This window comes from Phaethon aethereus (assembly GCF_964289735.1).
Source record: "Phaethon aethereus genome assembly, chromosome: 3".
NCBI classification, from domain to species: Eukaryota; Metazoa; Chordata; class Aves; order Phaethontiformes; family Phaethontidae; genus Phaethon; species Phaethon aethereus.
This window is the reverse complement of record NC_138576.1, coordinates 105791421-105812422: the sequence shown is the minus strand read 5'-3', so window position 1 is coordinate 105812422 and position 21002 is coordinate 105791421. Positions and strand designations below refer to the sequence as shown.

Below are 21002 nucleotides of genomic sequence, written 5' to 3'. Positions count from 1 at the left end.
TGGGTGCAAAGTCATGAAGATTAAGGCAGGACCAACTACATGGAGGGCAGAACATCAGCCCTCTTGGTCACCTTCAGAGATGACAAGAATGACACTTGGTTTTACCAGTCTGTCTGTCAAATTGTTCACTGAGCTCCAGTTCGTGCTACTTAGTTACTGACAAACAGTTCAGTGACTTCTGCAGCTTAAAATGGGATGAAACTGGTTTTCTGACTGGCCAGTGATGGATAGTCACTCATTTGTAATATTCCTCATATGTGGCTCCTTTTCATCGTTTTAATTCACCGTTTCTTCCTGTTTCCCTGACAGAAAGATGTACTGCAAAGTAGTGACATAAAATAAAATGTAGTTCTTTCTTGCACTCCCTACTTGTTATCCCCTCTTTATTTTGTTTGGAAAAGTGTTTTTTTCTTACAAGGTTCTTTGTGCTCCCTGCTTCCAAGTAAACAGTTTCTCATATTGTACCTGCATCAGGCTACCAAGCTCAACGTCAGCTTCTGAAAAGTAAAGCAGACATAATTATATTGTTTCACTGGTGTAATGGCAATACCTACTCCAAATACCCTTTTGCTGAACTAGATGCTTCCTTTCCCCTGGTAGAGGGTACACAGTAGGGAGAAGGGCCATTTGAATCCATGTGGTTTCTTTTATTAAGCCCCACTTCAGGCACCGTATTTCTGTTGTCAACACCATCCTAAATTCAAGTGCTAAAACAATGCATCGATGCAATAAACTGTGATTTTTTTGTTGTTGTTGTTGTTGTGCATTAAACTAAATATGGATATTAGACTGGATTTGTTGGCTTCCAAAATTGCCAATGAGACTGTTAACAGCACTACTCTCGCAAGACCTTTCTCGGTAACTTGTGATTCTGACATATTCAAAACCATGGCAAGCTATCCTTTAAAAAGACATTAGTGTGAATACCAGGGGAAAATATACTCCAGGGCTGTAGATGACTTGATATGATTTCCTTGATTGTATCTTTTTATTTATGAGGCATAATTTATGACTGCTGAAAAGCAAACTAAAATGAGTGATGACTAACTACAGCCAAAGTAATAAATCAGAAGCAGAGAAAGAAGTGGTGATTTTGATCGAATCTATTGAATTAGCTGTTGCCCTTAGCCATTACAGGTATTGGAGAGACCTTTTAATATCTGCTTATCTCTCTCACGGGGAAAGTGGTAACTATCTCATTATATACCCATAGGAAACAAATTATTTAATTTTCTACCTTTTTAGAGTTAAACTTGTTTACATCTGTCATTAATGACTGGTGTTATACTATGTTATATGAAATGAGCTTCCTTTAGAATTTTGTAATTTTGTTTAAGCCCCAAAGCGTTTGCCTGTTGTCTTTTCCCTTTCACTTCCCCAGAATGGGTTTAGTACTTTTATTATTAGCATTTGAACAGTGAAGATGAATAGCAATGTTAAGAAGCTCAAATTATCCCAGTGCTTGAAACCTGGACCTAAAATCTATCCCATTAAATGTTTATGGCCTCCCTAAGGGCGCTAACTGAATGTTGAAGAGGGAGAAGTATGGATCTGAGGATGCGCAATCAGAAAGCACACATTTGTTTACTACCTATTTGTACCCCTGGTCATAAGTGGACATGATATTTTCTTTCCCCTGCCTTTGCTTTGTCCCCCGTAGATTTCAACCACTTCTGAAACTTTCTACTTCGCTGTCTGACGCTGCAGTGCCCAGATGTGAATACATTATCCTAATGCTGAAAATGCCAGATTTCGTAGACAAGCTTTGTGCTCTGAGCTGGGCTGGTATTGCATAAGTAACTCCAAATTACCCAGGCTGCATGCCGCTTGGTTCTGATGAGAAGAAAGACTTGTGAAGTGTGCCACAGCTGGTGGTGAGAGGGAGCTGCTCTGGGTTTCTCTAATTTTAACCAGCCAAGATCATGGTCTCTTCAATTTTCTTGCAGACTACTGTTCAAACACAACTAAAAACTGGGTGCTGTGTTTCTGAAACTTGCTGATGTCATATCTTATATACCCCTAAAATGTCTTGCTATCTGGAAAAGAATTACACTTACCAAAGAAGAGTCTCAATGTGTCTTTGCAACCTCCGTGAAACAACTCTAGAAAGAGATGAGTGATATGAACCCTTCTCTGCTACCGTTTGTCTTTCCTGGCATGTGCCAAGTAGTGCCAGCACTGAATCCTTTTTGGAAAGACCAGCAGTCACAGGTGTGTGCAATCTGTGGATGCCCTGAGGACGGAGACCCGAGTCATACCTGACTCTTGCACACAGGAGTAGAGAGTTATGTGCATGTGTGAAAGGGGTGGCTTGATCTGACCTTCTTGTTCCCCAGGACCTACAGCGCTAGCTAACTGCTCTACAGGTCCAGTTAGTGCTCCAAGCTGAAAGTGGGTGATGATTTACTAATGAGACTTTTTTTAAGGCAAGCAGCTATGTCCTGAGTGCCTGCAGGAGCGCAGTGCAAGCTGCTGCCACATACAGAGCTGAGCTCTTGTCCCTCACAGAGGCAAGATGTGAACTGCAGTGTGAAGCAGGATGACGCACAGTGCCTGTAGGACGTGGTGGGAGCCAGGCATCCCTGCTGGTAGGTAGTCAGCTGCGTGCCTTTCTGCTCTCCTTTCTGCTGATTTCCTGCAAGCAGGAAGGGTGAGCAGCATCTGGCCTCCATGCGAAGCAGAAGTTCCTAGCTCTCCCTGGCCTGGGAAGTCACCAGGAGCTCAGGACTGCTGCCTTCAGACAGACAAGCTACTGCCAGCCAGCTTCATGCTTCAGCAGAAGTGAATGAGAATGAGACCTCTCCAGTAACAGAGAGTTCGTCATTCTCCATTGGCTCTTGGCCGCCCGGGGCTCCCCGTTGCCTTTGGACCAGAGAGGATTCCCACTTGGGGACTTCCCGGTTGGTCCCTGTGTTTGCAGCCATGATACCTGTCACGTTTTTTGAGCCAGGTCTGAGATGCGAGTGTTGTGAGCTGTCAGGCATTCGTGCACGCACAGTGTCCTCCGCCAAACGGCTGCTCAGTCAGCTGTGGTTGTGCTTCTTCGCGTAATCAGAGTCGCGTGATCGAGGGATTGCTTTTTTGTTTTGGGGATCTTTTGGCCACGCGCTGTGTTTTCTGCCTTAATCCTGAACTATCTTTGTCCTTTGAGGGGGCGTTATTTTGGCAGCTTCTTCACCTTCCCTTTTTCATCACGGCGAGGCTACATTATCATTGATTTTTCTTCTTCTAGTGCCTTTCTTGTGCTGTGGTGTTGGAGGTGCTGTGGAAGAATACATCCAGCTGTTTCCCTCAGTTCCCATTAGTACCTCAATTTGATGAAAGAAAAGCTGCTTTTTTTAGTTTAAAACATAGCTTCCTTGGTAAGGACCTGGAGTTTCAAGAGCATTGCAGCAAGATGAACCTGTGTGGCTCAGGGATGGAGTAAGTCATCTAATAGGCTTCTTCCATTGTCAGCACCTACAAGACCATGATTTTTTTGCATCTGTGCCTGAGGGCTGTTGTGATTTTGTTGCCCTTTATGGGCGGAGTTTTTACTCAGCTTTACTAAGCTTGAACAGGCTGGGCTCATCATGGTAAGGCTGTGGCCATCTTCTCAGCACTTCGTGTCTTGCTCCTCGCAGGTTTTGCCCCTTCTTGCTCTGCCGATGAACCTTGAGGTTGTCCCGTGATCATTTTGAGCGATGGCTGATCACTAGTTTCTTCCAGGAGCAGAGATCTGTGAAGGCTCATTTACGATGGAAAAAAACAAGCTTAGTTACCTGTAACTGGAATTCTTCAGTCCTCCAAATACCCGGTCTCTGGACATGCTTCCTCCCCTCCCTCTCTGGCTCTGCTTCAAAGTGCAGCCTGGGCCAGGGGCCAGCAGATTGATAAAGCACTTTAAATAGTAACCCATGTAGCTGGTTTCAGAGCCCTCTCCTGGCTTTTTAGGGACAGTGCAGCCATTAACAGCGGCACATCTTTTGGCAGGGTGCTGAGCCATGCGCCATGATGTCAGACTTAATGCTTTGGGAGGCAGTGTATTCAGAAAATCAAGTTATAGGAAACTTTTGTTGGCTTTCTGCTGTCTGTGTTTTGCCATTCAATATATACCCGAGATGTAATTGCTTCTTGTTTGCCCCACGTGCCTGTGGGCTCTTCTATAATCTTCTTGCATTATAAGCAACAGTATTACCTGCTGCTTTCTAAGCTCTTTACATTGCTATACGAAAGCAGTTAAATATTTTTTGGTGCTAGCTATACCACAGTTTAGAAGGATTTTTTCAGAGGCCAAAAAGCTTTTTACAAAAGTCCACACTGTGAAATTTCAGTTTAACCAGGCTAGCCAGGCAACAGCTTTCATCCATGACCGCTTTGTGGTGACTTTCTGAGAAGCCATGACCAAAGCTCTGATTATAACAGACACTCCTCATTGCAGCTTCTGTTGCCATGCAGTCCCATTTCTTCGTACAAAGAAATTGCTAAACATCAGCATTTCCATCTGCAGTCAGCTCTGGGCACTTATTGCTTTGAGTCTCCAAATGCTGACCAGGATTTACTTGGATAACGATTCTCAAAGGGAAGTATTTTTATACCCATCCATCCTTTTACAGATGGTTGAGCAGAAGCAGAGGGAGTTAAGGGAATCCAGCTTAGGTCCGTGTAAATCCAGAATTTAGATCCTCAGAAGTCCCGTTCAGCTGTCACAACTGCCTCAGAAGCTGGTGTTAGAGAGTTTCACAGACACTTAGAGGTTTTCTGCTGGAAACATGCCTTGGCAGGGCTGAGTATCTGGTGTCTGTCTAGAAGGCACGCTTAGAGCGTGCCTTTCCATCAGGCCAACATGCTTGCGGCTGTGACCCCGGCCTTTTTCCCAGAGGAAGAGGTATCTAGTACCTGGGGGATGGACCGCAACCTCAGGTACCCCCCATCTCCCTGGAGAAGGCCTGGGTAACTGTGTCTGCTCCCGCTTGCTTGCGCTCTGCCCAGTCAACCTTGATTGTGTTGGATTCATTGTGTTCATGCACGGTGAAACAGCCCCGAAGGGAGCACTGGGAGTGCCCCAAGTACAAAGATGGGTCATCTGCTTGGGCGTTCCCGCTCTGGAGGGGTCAGGCTTGACTTCATCCACTGGAACATGTGATTGAACCTAGATTACCTGCCTCCTGGATGAGTCCTTTAACCACTTAGCTGTAGTGTGAAAGGGGATGAGCATCCCCTTTCCCTTGTCCTAAGACAGTGTTTTGAAGGAAAGAGCCCTTGTTTGTCTGAAATAAGGCTTGTTTTCTGAGAGACAAGACATGGGCACCTATAAGAGGAGATAGGTGAAGGATCAATGGAAGAAGGTGTCTCCATCCAGCTCTCGGCAATGTGTGAGCATCCTGCGTGAGTTGCATCCCTCTCTCCTCCGAATTTCCTCGGGGGTCCCATTCTGAGGCTGAATTCCTCACACAGGAAGACTCAGTTCCTAACGCATCACCTTCAGTTTTGCTGTGAGCAGCTTGCTCGGCAGGTCAGGTCTGACACTGTTACACTCATTAAGGCCACAGCCTGGACATAACTGGATCGTTTGAACTCAGGTCAGCACTAGTTGGTGCTGGGGCACACTCAGAGCTGTTCTTTCCATATGTGACTTATTCTCTCCACAAAAAAATATATGCCCCTTGAAATGAACAACTATGAGCAAATCTTTGTAGCAGCTGGGACTGAACTGAGATAGAGGGCTTGACCTAATGCAGTAAAGTGAACAGAGTTTGACTGTATGAAAAGTTCACCAATAGAGATATATTACTGATTTCACTGAAAATGAAAGCGCTTCGGCTGAGCTTTTTATCATAGGGCATCATCTGTACTTATGCAGCGTTTCACTCAATGGTGCTATATGTTACTGATGGAATCAGGCAGGAACTTTGGGTTTGTAATTAGCAGAACCACAGTCTTCAAAGCCACTGTGATGGGTTTTGGCCTTTTTCCTTCCCCAGGCCCCTGTGAAGTGTCCTGTGGTCTTGGAACTTAATATTGCAAGCTGGAAGGATTCCAGGGTCAGTTTTTAAGACCTCTTATATCTAAACCGCTTATTTTTTTTTTTCCTAAGGTACAGTCCCACTACCCACTTCCCCAGGACCTTTGCCCAGTGTAGATCACATAGGAACATGTTTTACTGTAGTTAGAACCGCTCAGCATGAAAGCTTACTAAGGAATACTTATACTAAAAAATTGCTCAGACAGTCCTCTTGTATTGCCATTTAGATCTATCATTCTGATTGATCACTATGTGTTTGGCTAATATTGAGCCTAATTTAACCCTATACGCTCATGCATCCATCTATTCTGTCTATTGTACCTGACATTCTACAAATTACTTACTCATGCAAATGATGACCTAAGGCAACCTTTTATGATATTCGTGTTTAATTATACAAATGGTTTTTGATAAATAAGATTATACATCCTTCCATATGTTTATTCACTCCTTGATGAAAGCAAAATTTAATTTTCATGCAGATTTGTTGGAGAGTGTGTTTAATAAGTGCTGAGTTTTATGTAGTCTGCAGATCACTCTGGTTTTGGGAAGCTGACAAAATCAGTAGGCATAGTTCATAGAGACATGTGGTTTTTAATCAGGCCTAATTCAAGCTGCTAAATTTTGAAATCTTGGAACTGAAACCGTTGCCTTTGTGCTCATGCAATAAAGCAAATGTTGTTGTGAAAAGAAATGAGAGATGCTGATTTAACCACAGTTTTCAATGGGCTTTATTTATATTATAGCTTACTGAAAATGTTGCCGAATGATTGATACATTAACATTTTCAAGAGGGTATGGATGCTTTGTAGACTTGAGTCCTCTGCTAACAGGTTCTCTATTTTTGTGTGCCAAAGGTGTGGTCAGTAAACTCAGCGGGCCGGACATCAAGCGGCTGGTCCCGCTGCCGGACAGGCCCTGCCCCTCCTGAGGGCCTGGGAGCTCCCCTCTTTGACACAGTGGCATCCACAGTGGCCGTGGTGAACATCAGCCCCCCTCTTAAGCCAAATGGGGTGGTCAGTATCTACAGACTGTTTTCTAACGATACCAGAGGGACTGATGTGGTGGTAAGTATTGTCAACACTGTTTCCATACTTCCATTTGAGTTTGTATTTTCTAGCTTTAACAGTTTTGTTCTTACAAGCTGCTACTGCTGGTTGCAGACTGTCTTTCTCTCCTGCTCTGCAATGCTCTCTTCTGGCCAAAGGACCACCAGCGCTTTCACCCGCCTAAACGTTGTGCTTCTCAAGGAACTATGCTCATCATCAAACCCTTCTCACATGGTGATGTGCTGTGACAATGTGATGCGAATCAGAGTATTGCTCAGGGATGCCTAACCAGCCAAACAAAACACTTCCAGAAAGCTCCTGACAGTCCAAATGGTGCAGGTGGAAGCTGCAGCCAGTAGGTAACGGTTGTGCACTTTGGATAGCCTATGGACTTGAAGTTAAGAATATGCTGTATATGCGTTTCCCTTGAAAGAATTTCTTGTTGGTAAGAAGTATTTCATGGTAAAGCCCTGAATAGTGCAAGTAGCCAAGGAACAACTTCTGTGTTTGATGTCTCAACCTAGACCAGGTGCCCAGAAATGACTGGTCTCCCCTTAGGAAACCTGTAGGGCTTCATTAGAGTTATAAAATAAGGAGATGTGGAGAAAGGCTAGGGCTGTGGGAGATGCCTGGAACAGTTACCGCCAAATCAGTGCCAAATACTTTGAATACTTTTTGTCTGTAACACTATCTCTTTTTTACAAGTAGGTAAATATTTGTATGGGATTTTTTCCCTTGTCCTGTCTTGCTCAGCTTGGAAGTGCTAGGGACACCTTTCCAAGTCATCAATCCTTTCTGTGAGCTTAAGCTGCCTACCAATTGCACGTTACGCGCTTATTCCTTCCAGTGCAATTGGCTGCGTTCGTGTCTGATTCAGCCAGTTCATCTTGTTGGAGCCTGCGTGGCCCTCCATTTGCATCCCCTCACACCTGCCATGTTGCTGGCCCACCTCTGGCTCTGGCATCAAGAAGTACCAAGTGCTTCCCTTTGCTTGCTTGACTCTTTCCTTCCTGTTTTTTTTTCGGCTGCACTCTGCTGAATCACATGCTGCCAAATGGGAGCAGATGTTGCCCCTTGTTAGTATCTTCTACATATTTTTATTTCTTTGGCTTAAGAAGCTATACCTGCAAATGACTGCAGCAACGAGGTGAAGTGGCAGTTCCTGCGAGCACTTTCAGAACAAGGACACAGTTTCCTTTTCCAGAACTGCTAGGTCTCCCTTGCTGAGCATAGGTGGGTTTCCTAACAGGCTCGTCCAGCACCATGGCCATTTGAATGCAGAGCAGCATCGTGTTGGCCCTCAATTTAAAGGTACCTACAAGAGAGCACATTCTCCTGTCTGTGAGTAAACTGACCCACCAGACACATTTGTATCACTCCGGCCAATGCTGTCTCCTGTACCCATGTTGAGTAGCTTGTGAGATGCGCATGAGTATTTGCTAGCACTTGAGTACATGAGTATTCGCTAGAGTTATTTTCCAAATTAATTTATTTTTGCTTCAGTACCGCTTATCCCAGAGTTTCTCCTTAAAGGTTTTCTGTTTCTCTGCTCCTGAGAATGACATTTGCAAGTTGACACACAGTGGTCACAGCTCAACTCGAGACATCTGTGAGGTCACTGATGGCATGGTCTTCTCCTTTGAAGCAGTGCCCTTTAACTTCATAATGGGAGAAAAATGAGTGCAGAGTTCCCAGTACACCACAGTTGCATTAATGTCAGACTTAAGGGACGTGCAGAACCTTCTGCCTGTCGTCTTCTGGAGTTAATTCACCTCCATAACTCCTATTTTAGTACTTGTGGTGCTTGAAGTTGTGACAAGTTCCCTCTTAATTTTTATAGCTGTCAGAAGGGACTGCCACCAGGCAGACAATACATGGGCTAAAACCTTTTACCACATACTCCATTGGCGTGGAGGCCTGCACCTGTTTCAACTGTTGCAGCAAAGGACCCATGGCCCAAATGACCACGCAGCCCGCTCCACCCTCGGAGCAGCCCCCCCCGCAGATCCGCACTGTGACCTCCAGGAACGCCTCTTTCCAGTGGAGTGCCCCTCAGTCACCCAACGGCATTGTCACCAGGTAGGAGCTGCCACCCAGCCGAAACTGCCCACCTTGGCTAGGGGTGGTGGCAGAACTATCTTACTGGACATGAGCTGGAATCGCTGGGCTGAGAGCACCAGACGGTTGTGACAGCCATGCTTCTCCTTCCCAGTGTTGGTGGTGATATTCCATGTGGCCTAAATGCCATCTGGGAGGTGTTCACATGCAACAACTGCTTTTCTCCTGAGCAGGATATTGGGGGGGATGAAGGTGGAGAGGATGAGTTGTTGTGAGTGGAGGTAATTGCCTGACAGCTGTTGTTGCAGAGCCAAAAAAGTTGTGAGATCAATTGTCAGCGAAGATGCAGCTGCATCTTGTAGTTACTAATGCAAATCCAGACTTGCAGAAGTGAGCAGCAAGGTAGCAGGCATCAACAGTTTCAGTATGAGTGTGAGTAACAACCACAATTGCTCATAGGCATCTTAGCTGGGGCCAAAATCTCCAAGAGAAAAACTGGGATGACATCCATTCTCTTCTCTGGTAGCCAGACATACAGCAATTGGCATGAAATGTATGGTTGGCTGTTACACTAGTAAGGCTCTTGATTAATCAAAACCTCAACTTTCTTCTCAGCTATGAGCTCCACGTGTATATGGCTTGTCCACTGAACCTACAGCCGGCAGTGAAGGCTTGCAGTCCTGGCCCAACTGAGGTGAAGTATACAGGAAAAGGCCAGACTGCCAACGTGTCCAACCTCGAGCCTTACACAACGTACAACCTGCGAGTCGTGTCTTACAACTCCGTTGGCAGCAGTGCCTCAGAATGGGTTGGTTTCACTACAGAAAAGGAGCGTGAGTATGAGAAATTGTTCACCGATCAGCAATACCCGTTTATGATGGACAGGGCTGCATAGCACCAAATGACTTCTCCACCTCTGTGAAAGATGATGTCCCCAGAAACCTGCTCTCCTGGTCGCTGTGCCTCTGCTGCCCATTCACTGAGCTTCTGCTCTGGAGCTTGTCTTCAAAAATATTTCTTTGCTGAGAATCGGCAGCAAAGCTGCAGAACAAAAAATGTTCAAGTATTACCAGAAAGGTGATGAGTAGTAATAAATACACTGATACAAATAATCCCTGGGAAAAGTGAATATCTTGAAAGAGACCTGGTGATTCTTTTCAGGAACAATCTTACTGTCCTAATTCATGCCACACTTCTGCCAGAGCTCATGAGAGTTTTCCTTGGATGTCACCTGAATGACGGGATCCTTGTGGACAATGAAGTAAGAATTCATTGCTACCTATCAAACCACCACAGGCAGTACTTTAAGGCCATGTGGTGGTCTGCATGGAAATATAACATGCAGGACCTGTGCCTACAGTCAGAATAGATTTTGCCATCAAAACTGAATTTGTGCTAGTCTGGCTACAGCACTATAGATATTTTTAATAAAAGCTGATGTTAGAGTCATTCCATAACAGATGAGATGGGCATTTCGCCTCAGCCTGCCAGGTCAGGGCAAAGAGGATGTTCACTTTCTATCATATAGTCTCGTGTCAGGATTTCAGAATCACCTTTCTAAAAATCCCTTTTGCATCACTCTGTAGTTCTGCCTGGTAATTACTAAAAATGTATCCATCATCTGCTACATCCTTAGCTGAAATTTTCAGGTGGAACAGCCCCAGACTTTCTTTAATGTCACCACTGGAAAAAAAGAAAAAGGTCCTTATCTCTAAAGCTGTGTCTTATTAAATTGCAAACTAAAAAGCTGGAACATTACAATGAACTTTTAAATGGAGAAAATTCATAATGAACTGGTGAGACAGAACGCAAGATTTTTAAATCCCTGCCCACTGGGTCTGCAGCCCTCTTTCAGTGTTGCTTTCCTTGCCTTGCTGACCTTTTCACACCAGGTCTCCTGAGCCACTCTGAGTCACTCCGAAAGTCTCCCGCCTGCAAGGCTTGCTTTAGTGGCGGTGGGCAATGAGCAGCAAAGTGCAGGTGGACAAGCAGCTTTCTCATGAACAAACCAGCCTATACTGGGCACGTGGCTTCATGGCAAAGCCACAAGAAAGGACCACCTCAAAGAGGGCAGATTTAGACTACATCTAAGGAAGAAATTTTTGACAATGAGGGTGGTGAAACCCTGGCACAGGCTGCCCAGAGAGGTGGTAGATGCCCCATCCCTGGCAACATTCCAGGTCAGGTTGGACGGGGCTCAGAGCAACCTGATCTAGTTGACGATATCTCTGCTCACTGCAGGGGGGTTGGACTAGGTGACCTTCAAAGGTCCCTTCCAACCCAAAGATTCTATGGTACACTTAAATGAAGTATTTTGCCAGCAAGCTGTTGAGCCCAGCTGATGGGCTTCCTCCCTGAAGTGAGTTCTGAGTTTCTTTTCTCTGCCTGCCATCTGCTCTTGCTTTTCTGAAGCCCCATGTTTTCATGTATGTGCATGATGATATTGGGCAATATCTTGGGGCTTGCAAAAGAGTCCTCTCCTTAGCAGTTTGGTTCCCACAGCCTGGTACGCTGCAGCTGAACTTGCACAACCTCCTTGTGTCTCCCTGTCCCTCACTGTAAGCTGGAATTTAATTTATACAGTTGTAGTGTCTGTCCCCCATACACAAAGGCAAAGGAAGGGTGTTCTAGATCTTTAAAGATATGAGATGTTTCTTCTTTCTCAGTGTAGAGGCTGCATGCTACAGCAGCTTTCTCTTTTCTCCTTGTATCTTCCCTACTCATACACGTGTATATGAGAGAGGGAGTGTATGCGACAGAGCTTTTTATCATGCAGGGTCTCTTTGCACTGTATAACTCGGTCATGCCTGTTGGCTAGAAATGAGCTTTTTTCCTTCTTTTGCAGCACCTCGGTACACGGCTCCATTCTCCGTTGTCAGCAATTTATCTACCATCCATATAGACTGGAGTCGCACTTTTGTACTGAACGGCCGCCTGAAGGAGTACGCGTTAACTGAGAGCGGGCAACGCATCTACAGTGGCTTTGACACTGAGCTGTATTTGCCAAGGACATCTGACAAAAGTCAGTTTCAATTTCCTGTAGCTTTCTCTCTGTGAAAGATTCTTGAGCTAAATTAATATTATTGTTTGCTAAACTTAAGAAAAACTCTCCAAAGCCATCCCAAGCTAAGAGCACAGGAGTGTACTACAGACACACTGACGTGCACATAAGCAGATGCTTGAAACAAAAATCCGTGGAGCTAAGCTTCCTCTTAAACATTTTACCTGACTGAGTGAGACTCCTCTGGCTCTTTGTGAGGGTTGAGCTTTCCCAAATCCTGGAACTGGGTTGCAGTTCCACCCTTCAGGACTACACTCTGGGAAATGCACGGAAATCTTCAGCTTCGGAAAAGACTAGAGCCTGAATTTTTCTTTAAACAAAGCTAAGTCAGTAGCTATTGGACTCCGACCTGTTTTGAAATTTCATTTCTCTTTCGGAAGCTTGCAGTCTTTAAAATAAAAGGAAACTCTGTCAACAGGGGAAAAAAGAAAAAAAAAACAAAAAAACAAAAAACAAGAAAAATGTCTTCTGTTTTTAAGGTGTTGGGTTTTTTGTATTTTAGAGGATGTTGTAATTTATTTTTTACTTTCCTGCAATGATGCTAATACATACTTTTTTTTCTGAAACATTCTTAATGTTTTTATATCAGTCATGAATGGAATATGAGGGATTTAGAACAAAATGATGAATAAATTGAAAGCTGACAGCTACCTGTCATTGGAAGAGGGAGGATTGGGTGGTGAAAAAGGAACATAATTTGTAGCAGCATCATAGTGGTGACTAACTATGATCTGCCATGGTTTGTAGTTTAGAAGTTTAATACCCATGTATAAGGGATTCTGAAGCTCTGATCTGGGACTCAGGTGGGTTATGATGGGCTATGTGCTATGCCCACCTTGGGTTTTCTCAGACCTGGCCATCTCTACTGATGGATCACGGTGACAAAGCAGCACCTACAAAATTTGATTTCTCTTGCTGACAGTATTTTCTAACCTTTTTGCTCAGCCTTTTTGTTTCAAGTGACCTGTATTACCGATGAAGGGAGCGCCATGACACCGGTCATCAAGTACAGCGCTGGAGATGGAGTTGGTAAATATGTGAAAAACTACCTACCGCCTCTTGATTTTATGTGTTTGTGGTAGAAATCCGATATGTCATGCATGCCAGACAGGATGGCATCTCATTGCAGGATCAGGGGATACCTTCGTGTTTTTAGGGTACGAGGTATGTAGGCAATCTGCCTCTTTTGCCATTGGTGGCTTTCTGTTTGTTTCCATCATGATCAACTTCAGATCCTTTCTCCAGATGTACAAGTTTTTTTCTTTTATTTTTTTACACAATATTTTCTCCAAAATGTAGTGCTTTTCCATCCTGAATAGAATCTGCTCTCTTCCAGATCTTATTTCCAAATTTAAGATTATCTTGAATTCTAATCCTGTCATCCTACATTCCTCCTCGGTCTGACAGTAACAATACATACCCTCTCTCCTCCCGGCATCCCACCCACCCCTGTTCCTTTCATATGACCAGCCAGCCTCTGCAGTTTTACCTGAGATGTGTTCCCCTAATCAGTTTATGAGAATGTCATACGAGATGCTGTCAGGACCCAGTTTATAACACCTGCTGTTTCCCTTCTGTCCATGAGGCCTTTGCCTGTTTTGTGGAAGAGAAGGAGCTTGGTGTGATGAAATACCAGTCAGTTGTTGCCCAGTGAGTAGTAGATGCCTACCGATAAAAAGTTTCAGGATTTTATCTCCATGGTTTTCTGGGAAGCAAAGCTAAACTCAAACCATTACTAACTAACTGACATATTGGTTTTAATTAATCTATTTATTTTTTGAGATGCATCTTGTTCAGCTTCTTAAAATAGATGGGCCTTGTCTTTGCATTACTCTTTACACTGCATTTCCCTTATATCCCTTTTCATTGTCTCACTCTGTCCTCCTGCAGAATTTTGGGCAAGGCTGCTGTAAAGGCATTATAAAATGTTCCCAGTTACTCTGCATCCATCACCTTCCACAGTCTGCTCCTTTTTTCTTTTCATTGTTGCTTGTATGCAGACTGTATGCAGACTCAATCAGCACCGCAGGCAACTTGCAGCAGAGGCTTGCAAGCGAAAGTGATGGAAATTCCTTAGCAAAGAGTCTGGGTTCATGTGTAGGATTGCAAATAACCAGCAGATCTGTCACTGAGATTTCTTACACTTGTGTTGTGTATGAGCAAAGCCAAAGGCGGGGAAGGATGAATAAGATGTTTCATGTTGCTTGCTTTTGTATTAATTTATCACCCAGTTTGGTTCAGTCTTCCTCCCTCTCTCTTCTTAACTGCACAGGCCTGCCTGCTGGAGAGAATGTCCTCTGTCTGTACCGCTCTGAAATTACTGTACTCATTTCCACTCTTCAAGGTTACTTGGAGAACCCTTTTTTTCTCGCATTCCACCTCCACCGCCTTCCTTTCTCAAGAGCTGCTGATGCAGTGGTGATTTCCAGCCTGAGCAGCAACGCCAGAACTTTTAAGCAGGGTCTCTTGAGGGTAGTAAGCTTTTTATTATAGCCCGCTAGCATATTGAACCATTATGCCACCTTGAACATAAGTGCAAATAAGCACATGACGACAAAATTACTTAAATTTCTGCCTAATTTATTAGCAAGGGAAGGGATAGCATATTGTTAAACGTTTTCTGAAATAACATTCCCTTTCTCCCCTAATTCCTCTTGATTTTTACAGGTCTGATCTTGACAACACCCGGAGAGAAGGACAAAGCAGAGTCCAAACGTGCAAAATTCTACGACGAGTTGTGGTTTGCAGTGCTGATGGTAGTTCTAGGTTTGATCCTCTTGGCTATTCTTCTCTCCTTAATTCTGCAAAGGAAAGTCCACAAGCAACCCTATGCACGAGACAGACCTCCTTTGGTTCCGCTCCAGAAAAGAACATCACCAATGAGTGTGTATTCATCAGGTGAAGCCCACCCGGTATGTTTGGTAAAATGCAAGGTTGTGTATCCATCATGCTATACTTTTATCTGTCCCCCCAAAAACACACGCAGAGTTTTTCTTCATTCTTCCACCATTGTCTTGCACTCTTGGTTACCAAATGAAGGCTGTTCAGCGTAGGAAAAGGGCTGTCTGGTGTACCTATGTGGGCACAGAGAGCCAGGCTACAGGTTCTTAGTCCAAAGCGCCCTACGGCACCTGGTCTGCAGGCCCTGAAACGCTTCTGATGCCCGAGACAAACTTTGGATCGGGAGTCACAGAAAATGCAAGGCATTGATGTCACCTGATGTTAGCTGACCTCTGCAATAGAGCTGAAAAGGCCTTGGCATGCTGTGAGAAGGTAGGTGATAAAATGTGCTTTTTGGAGGAACCTTTCCTGTGTTCCTAGCCACCTGTTGTGGGTGGCTAACCAGGATCCATCTGACAGTCTTTGTCAGGTATCCATGAAATGTGCCTGCAAAAAGCAGGACTTAGGGAGAGGCTCTATTTCTTTCTAGTACCCAACCACCACCCAGCTGGACTGCTCTACGATGAGCTGCATGCCAGGAAGGTTTGGGGGAGAGTGAGTGCAGCCAGGAAAAAGCTAGGGACCTTCACAAAATGTGTGTGTGCATCTGCGCACACAGAGCCACAGTGGGACCACCGGAGAGGTGGGACGAGGACTGCTGGGGAGTGAAGGCTTTGTATCATTTTTATTATGACAAGCTATAATTCTGAAAAGAAAAAAAAAAAGTACACACCCCCCTCCCACATGTTCTACCATGTAGCAGAGTAGTAGTGATATCCTACCTTTGAGGAAAAGCAAAACAAAGGAATATGGCAAGAGAACTGAAATGGGAGCAGCAGTGCCTTCCATTTCTGTGCTTCTTCCCAGACACAGGCCGTGAGATGATTCTTCTTGTCACTTCTCAGCTTCTCTTTCCTGTGAGCTCCATCAAGCAGGATAGTGACTCGTGCATCCTTCACGCATTCAGTTTCTTCTTGTCTCTGGGCCAAGAAGCTGCATCTGTGCCTCAGTGAAGGAGCTCTTGGAAACAATGGAATTTCCAGTGTGCCCCTTCTCCTGGCAAAGGCTAAGAGCATAAGAAACTTCTTTTTTTTTTGATTCATGGTTTTGATTCCTTTTCTTCTACAGTCTGTCACGTTGTGTCGTTCCTCTTGACTTTAAAATGCCTTTGCTGTTGGTGTGCCTGCACAATTCCTTTCCATATTCCTGCCCCTTCTTTTTTTTTTTTTTTCTTTTTCTTTTTTCCAGAAGCTCAGGGAGTTAATAGAAAGGAAGATTCTACAGTGCATCAATTGAAGGACTGACTTAATCTAAGAAGTTAGGACAGAGCTACTATGAAGCAGCAAAATCGCTTGCATTTTACAATTGTTAGTGAGCTCATGTGGCACGCGATGCTGGCTGCCCACATGGTACTTGATGACCAGTTAAAAGTTAAATAGTGCCTCATCCTACAAGAAGGATGTTGAGGCGCTGGAGCGTGTCCAGAGAAGGGCAACGAAGCTGGTGAGGGGGCTGGAGAACAAGTCTTATGAGGAGCGGCTGAGGGAACTGGGGTTGTTTAGTCTGGAGAAGAGGAGGCTGAGAGGAGACCTTATCGCTCTCTACAACTACCTGAAAGGAGGTTGTGGCGACGAGGGTGTTGGTCTCTTCTCCCAAGTAACCAGCGATAGGACAAGAGGAAATGGCCTCAAGTTGCGCCAGGGGAGGTTTAGACTAGATATTAGGAAAAATTTCTTCACTGAGAGAGTGGTCAGGCATTGGAACAGGCTGCCCAGGGAGGTGGTGGAGTCGCCATCTCTGGAAGTGTTCAAAAAACGTGTGGATGTGGCGCTTCAGGACATGGTGGCGCTGGATTAATGGTTGGACTTGATCTTGAAGGTCCTTTCCAACCTTAGTGATTCTGTGATTCTGTGTGATTCTGTGATCTCTGCCACTTCCACAACTCCCCAGTGCTCTGCTACACTGCTCCCCTTCACAGCTGCAGCTAATTCACACCCTCTGTAAGGAACAGACTGCGCCTGCATCGCTCCTTGCCCTGCCCTAATGCTTTTCCTCCCTCTTTCATCTCAGTTTGAGACCATTGCTGACACGTCTGATTCATCAAGCAGTGTCACTCTCAAAAGTTACACAATGCACTTTGAGGTAGAGTCATTAGCTTGCAGAGACGCAAGATGTGTGATGTGCCAGATGACTCAAAGAGCATGCAAGAAGGCATCTTACATTGCATCATTGCATGTTTCTCCTGGTGGGTGAATGTCTTTTCCCTGGTCATGATAATGGAAAAAAGGCCTTGCTGTGCAAGTCTGGGCTATCATTCTGGTAGTCAAAAAACTTTGGACCTCTGCCTGTTGGCTACTTTAAAAAAAAAAACAAACAACAACAACAAAAAAAAGAAATTAGGGAGAGGAAAAAAAAAATCCTGTTTTACAGGATTGGGTTTTTTCCTTTTTAATTATATGATTGTCCTACAATGGGGAAAGGTCCTTTTTATTTTTTTTTTTTTCTCTTCTGCTCAAAACCGTGCATGATTCTTGAAGCATGGGTTTCTCTATTCTCTTCCACTCCTGCTTTGGTTTCGTTTGGATAAAGCGTTTGAGACCATGCCTTTTATTTTTGATTTATTAGTTTGTGCCTTCCTCGTAGGGGCTGGCAGATACAAAAATTCCAGGAGCTGGTTCTCCCATGAGCAACCGCAGTGTCCGTATCGCATCTGGGGCAAGGAGACCAAGTCAGAGCCAGCTAAGTCGCACATATTCCCAGGCCTCTCTTCATCGCAGTGTCAGCCAACTGCTTGACCTTTATGACAAAAAGTCTCCTGTCGAAGAATCACCCTGGGATGCCGTTATTCGCAATCATCGCACTACTGGCCGTGGCTTGGTAAGGACTCTGGTTTCTCTGTGATGCTGTTGTGTCAGCTGCTAGTGATTTGTCTGTTCTGTTGGAATCATGAAAAGGTCTAAACATCAAAAGCTGATGGAGATACAGCCAGAAGACCTAGAAGGCCATATTTAGAGATTAGATCCTCAAAATCCTTCATGCCAGCTGGTCTTTTCTGGAGCTGCAGGTGATCACACACTGCTCTCATAGGGTGCGAGGGGTCCACCTGTCTATGGCTTCCATTGAAACCAATAACTAACTCCATAGTCTACCAGGGATACGCACCTTGAATTCCCTTCTATTTGGTCAACTCATAGGCTTTTCTCTCCATGCATTTCAGGAAATGTACATGTGTGAGGAGGAATGTCTTGGCACCCTTCACCCACGCAGTGCTAGGAGGAGGAGCTTGTGCTCTAGTGACTCCTGTTCTGTGACCTTGGACTCAATCGCTGCTTTGTCCTTTGCTCAGTCACAATGCAGAGATCACGTGAATGCTCAGATCTTCTGCTGTTCATAACAAATGACTTCAAACTGTGCCCACAGGAGGTTACGGAGCAGGCAGAATATCTGTCTTTTAATATAGGAAAGGACAGGATTGGCTACTGTCACCAACATGGACCTGAACACACAGATGCAAGAAGTTACGATTCTCAAGTCCAGGACAGTAGCAACTTACCTTTCTCTTTGTCACCAGGAAACAGGCTTAACCTCCACTTCCCTGGCTTCCACACTTCCCCGAGCAAATGTGTGGGAAGGAGTTCAGGGACCAGCGAGAAGTGGGCATTTGCTCCTAGAAAAAGCTGATTAATAAGGTTCCTAAAAAGGGGACAGATGGGGTGAAGGGCATGTGAGGAAGTAACAAAGTTAGCTGGAGGGTACAGTTACCATTGAGTGGGTCTTGTCCAAAATGCAAGACGAACTGGAGAAGGATGGTCTGGCCCATAACCAGACAGCTTCCTTGGGCTTTCACCAAACAGCTAGAAGGGCTGGAATGTATAGGCATGCCACAGTATGGGGCTGCTGCTACTGTTGCTGCTTTAGACTGTAACAGCGGGGCCAAGGAAGCCAATAAGGCTTAAGATGATAGTGATACTTAGCTCTAGGCCTAAACCCCCACAGGCAGAGGTTAACCTTCCAGCCTGCTCACTGCAGCTCAGGGACTTTCCTAGTCAGCAGTATTGGGACTCAGCCTTGAGTCATTTTCTCCTGATTTAGTTCCTTGGGGACTAACAAACAGCCCACCCAGGGTGTACCGCTATATGATCTCATGGGCCAAAAGAACAGCTTCCTGATGCAAAGAGAGGAAGCTCTTGCTCTAGCTGCTTATCTTGCACTAACGCTGTGATTTGGTTTAGCTTGCAAGCCGCCCCATACACATGCTGGATGTTAGCATGTTAGAACTGGTTTACAGAATAGTTTCAGAAGTGGTAGGCGCAGGAGAACAAGAACTTCCTCTCCCTTTTGGTGGCAACCAACCAACCCTGACAGCATGAGCTGCTTTTTAAAATCAGCAGCTAGATAGACAAAGCTGGGATCTTCTGTCCACCCTGTGTATATTGCTTTATATTTCCCTGAACCTGTCTCTGCTTCCATGCTGCTCAGCTCCTGTCTTGCAAACAAACCTCCTGTAATGCTTTTCATGCAGTTCTTCCCTTTATTAACTCAGCAGCTTAGGACTGTCAGCAAGTTTTGTTCACCCCTTTGTCCATCTTGCAAATTAATTAATATACTGAATGGTTGAAGTGGCCCAGGCCTCATCTGCAGTAACAACACTGCTGGTGAGCTTTTCATGCTATGCAAACAGAAGCTTTATTTCTCTCCTGCTTTCAACTCTTTCTCTGGCTCAACGCATGAGTGGTCAAAAGAAGTTCAGACCCTCCTTCAGAAGCTTAAAGAACAAAAATCTTACTAAAGTCATAGGGGATGGGGTGGTTGGTTTGTTATAGAAAACAGAAATGTAGACATGTATTCTTTTTCATATCTCCCCGTTCCCCATCACACTGTAACAAACACTATTGTATTTATAAAATTGTTTTTTTTAAACTCATTGCTTACTATGAAAATCTAGTTGGTTTAGATTCAGGTGCTTGAATGCTAGAAGGAATAGGAAAACATGTAGAGAGGTAGAAATGCACTTACTTATGAAATTCACTTATTTATCTGACTGTTTCAGAACTGTCTTTTAGGGGGTGAGAGGAAAGAGAAGTGAAGGACTTGACTTGCCTTTAGGCTGGCACAGCTCTGGCTTACATGCCTTTTTTTTTTTTCCCCCCCCTGCCTAACAGTATGTAGATGAAGAAGATCTTGTCAATGTCATCAAAGGCTTCAGCACAGTCACCAAGGAGCACACCACATTCACCGACACCCACCTCTGAAGGCCACCTTCTCTAGAAAATGGAAAACGGGTAACTAACTTACTTGCCAAAAGCAGCTTGCGTGGCCTTTGCGGGAGGGGACAGGGCTGCTGTTTCCCCACTCCAAGTCCTCTAGTTAAAAGATAAAACCGTTTGTTGGGAGGGGATGTGGCAGGGGTAAGCTGGCCTTTTTTTTCCACCATCTCTTTAACATTGTATGCGTGTGCACTGACACCTCAGAAAGGTAACACAACAGCTAGAAAACCCCTCAGTCAGTCAGTCATAGGGTAGTGGAAGACTGTGGAAGTAGATGCTTTCATCTTTGTCTCTCATCCAACTTCCACAGTTGAGGAGGGTTGGGGGGGCAGCGTGTTTGGTAAGGGCAAAACAACAGTATGTATGTGGCTAAAAGGGGCCTTTGTGGCAGGATAGCCATGCCTTTTCCTACCACAAAGCTCCACCACAAACTTGTGTTCACGCACAGGCGAATAAACAGCAAATGAAGGAAGTCTTATGGAGTTGCTTTAACCTTTGCGTTCTCTCCCTCCCTCTTTCCCACCCTCTCGGTTCAAGTTTAAAAAAGCCCAAACAAACAACAAAAACCCCACAATCCATTAAATAATGCTTAACTAACTCCAGGCATGCCTTTCTCAGCAGTA

At 44.8% G+C, this 21002-nt stretch overlaps 1 protein-coding gene across 1 annotated transcript in view; it reads left to right on the top strand.

The window, feature by feature from the left end:
• The window catches only part of USH2A (usherin), a gene marked incomplete at its 3' end in the record, with an annotated part of 396540 nt that extends 376176 nt beyond the window's left edge, over positions 1 to 20364 (top strand). The window contains exons 64-72 of the mRNA XM_081997162.1: positions 6862 to 7071; positions 8894 to 9132; positions 9727 to 9944; positions 11957 to 12133; positions 13118 to 13201; positions 14840 to 15084; positions 17183 to 17254; positions 17756 to 17989; positions 20275 to 20364. Of these exons, the coding sequence (XP_081853288.1) occupies positions 6862 to 7071; positions 8894 to 9132; positions 9727 to 9944; positions 11957 to 12133; positions 13118 to 13201; positions 14840 to 15084; positions 17183 to 17254; positions 17756 to 17989; positions 20275 to 20364 (1569 nt within the window). The remainder of the gene's footprint in view (positions 1 to 6861; positions 7072 to 8893; positions 9133 to 9726; positions 9945 to 11956; positions 12134 to 13117; positions 13202 to 14839; positions 15085 to 17182; positions 17255 to 17755; positions 17990 to 20274) is intronic.
• Positions 20365 to 21002: the final 638 nt, after the last annotated feature.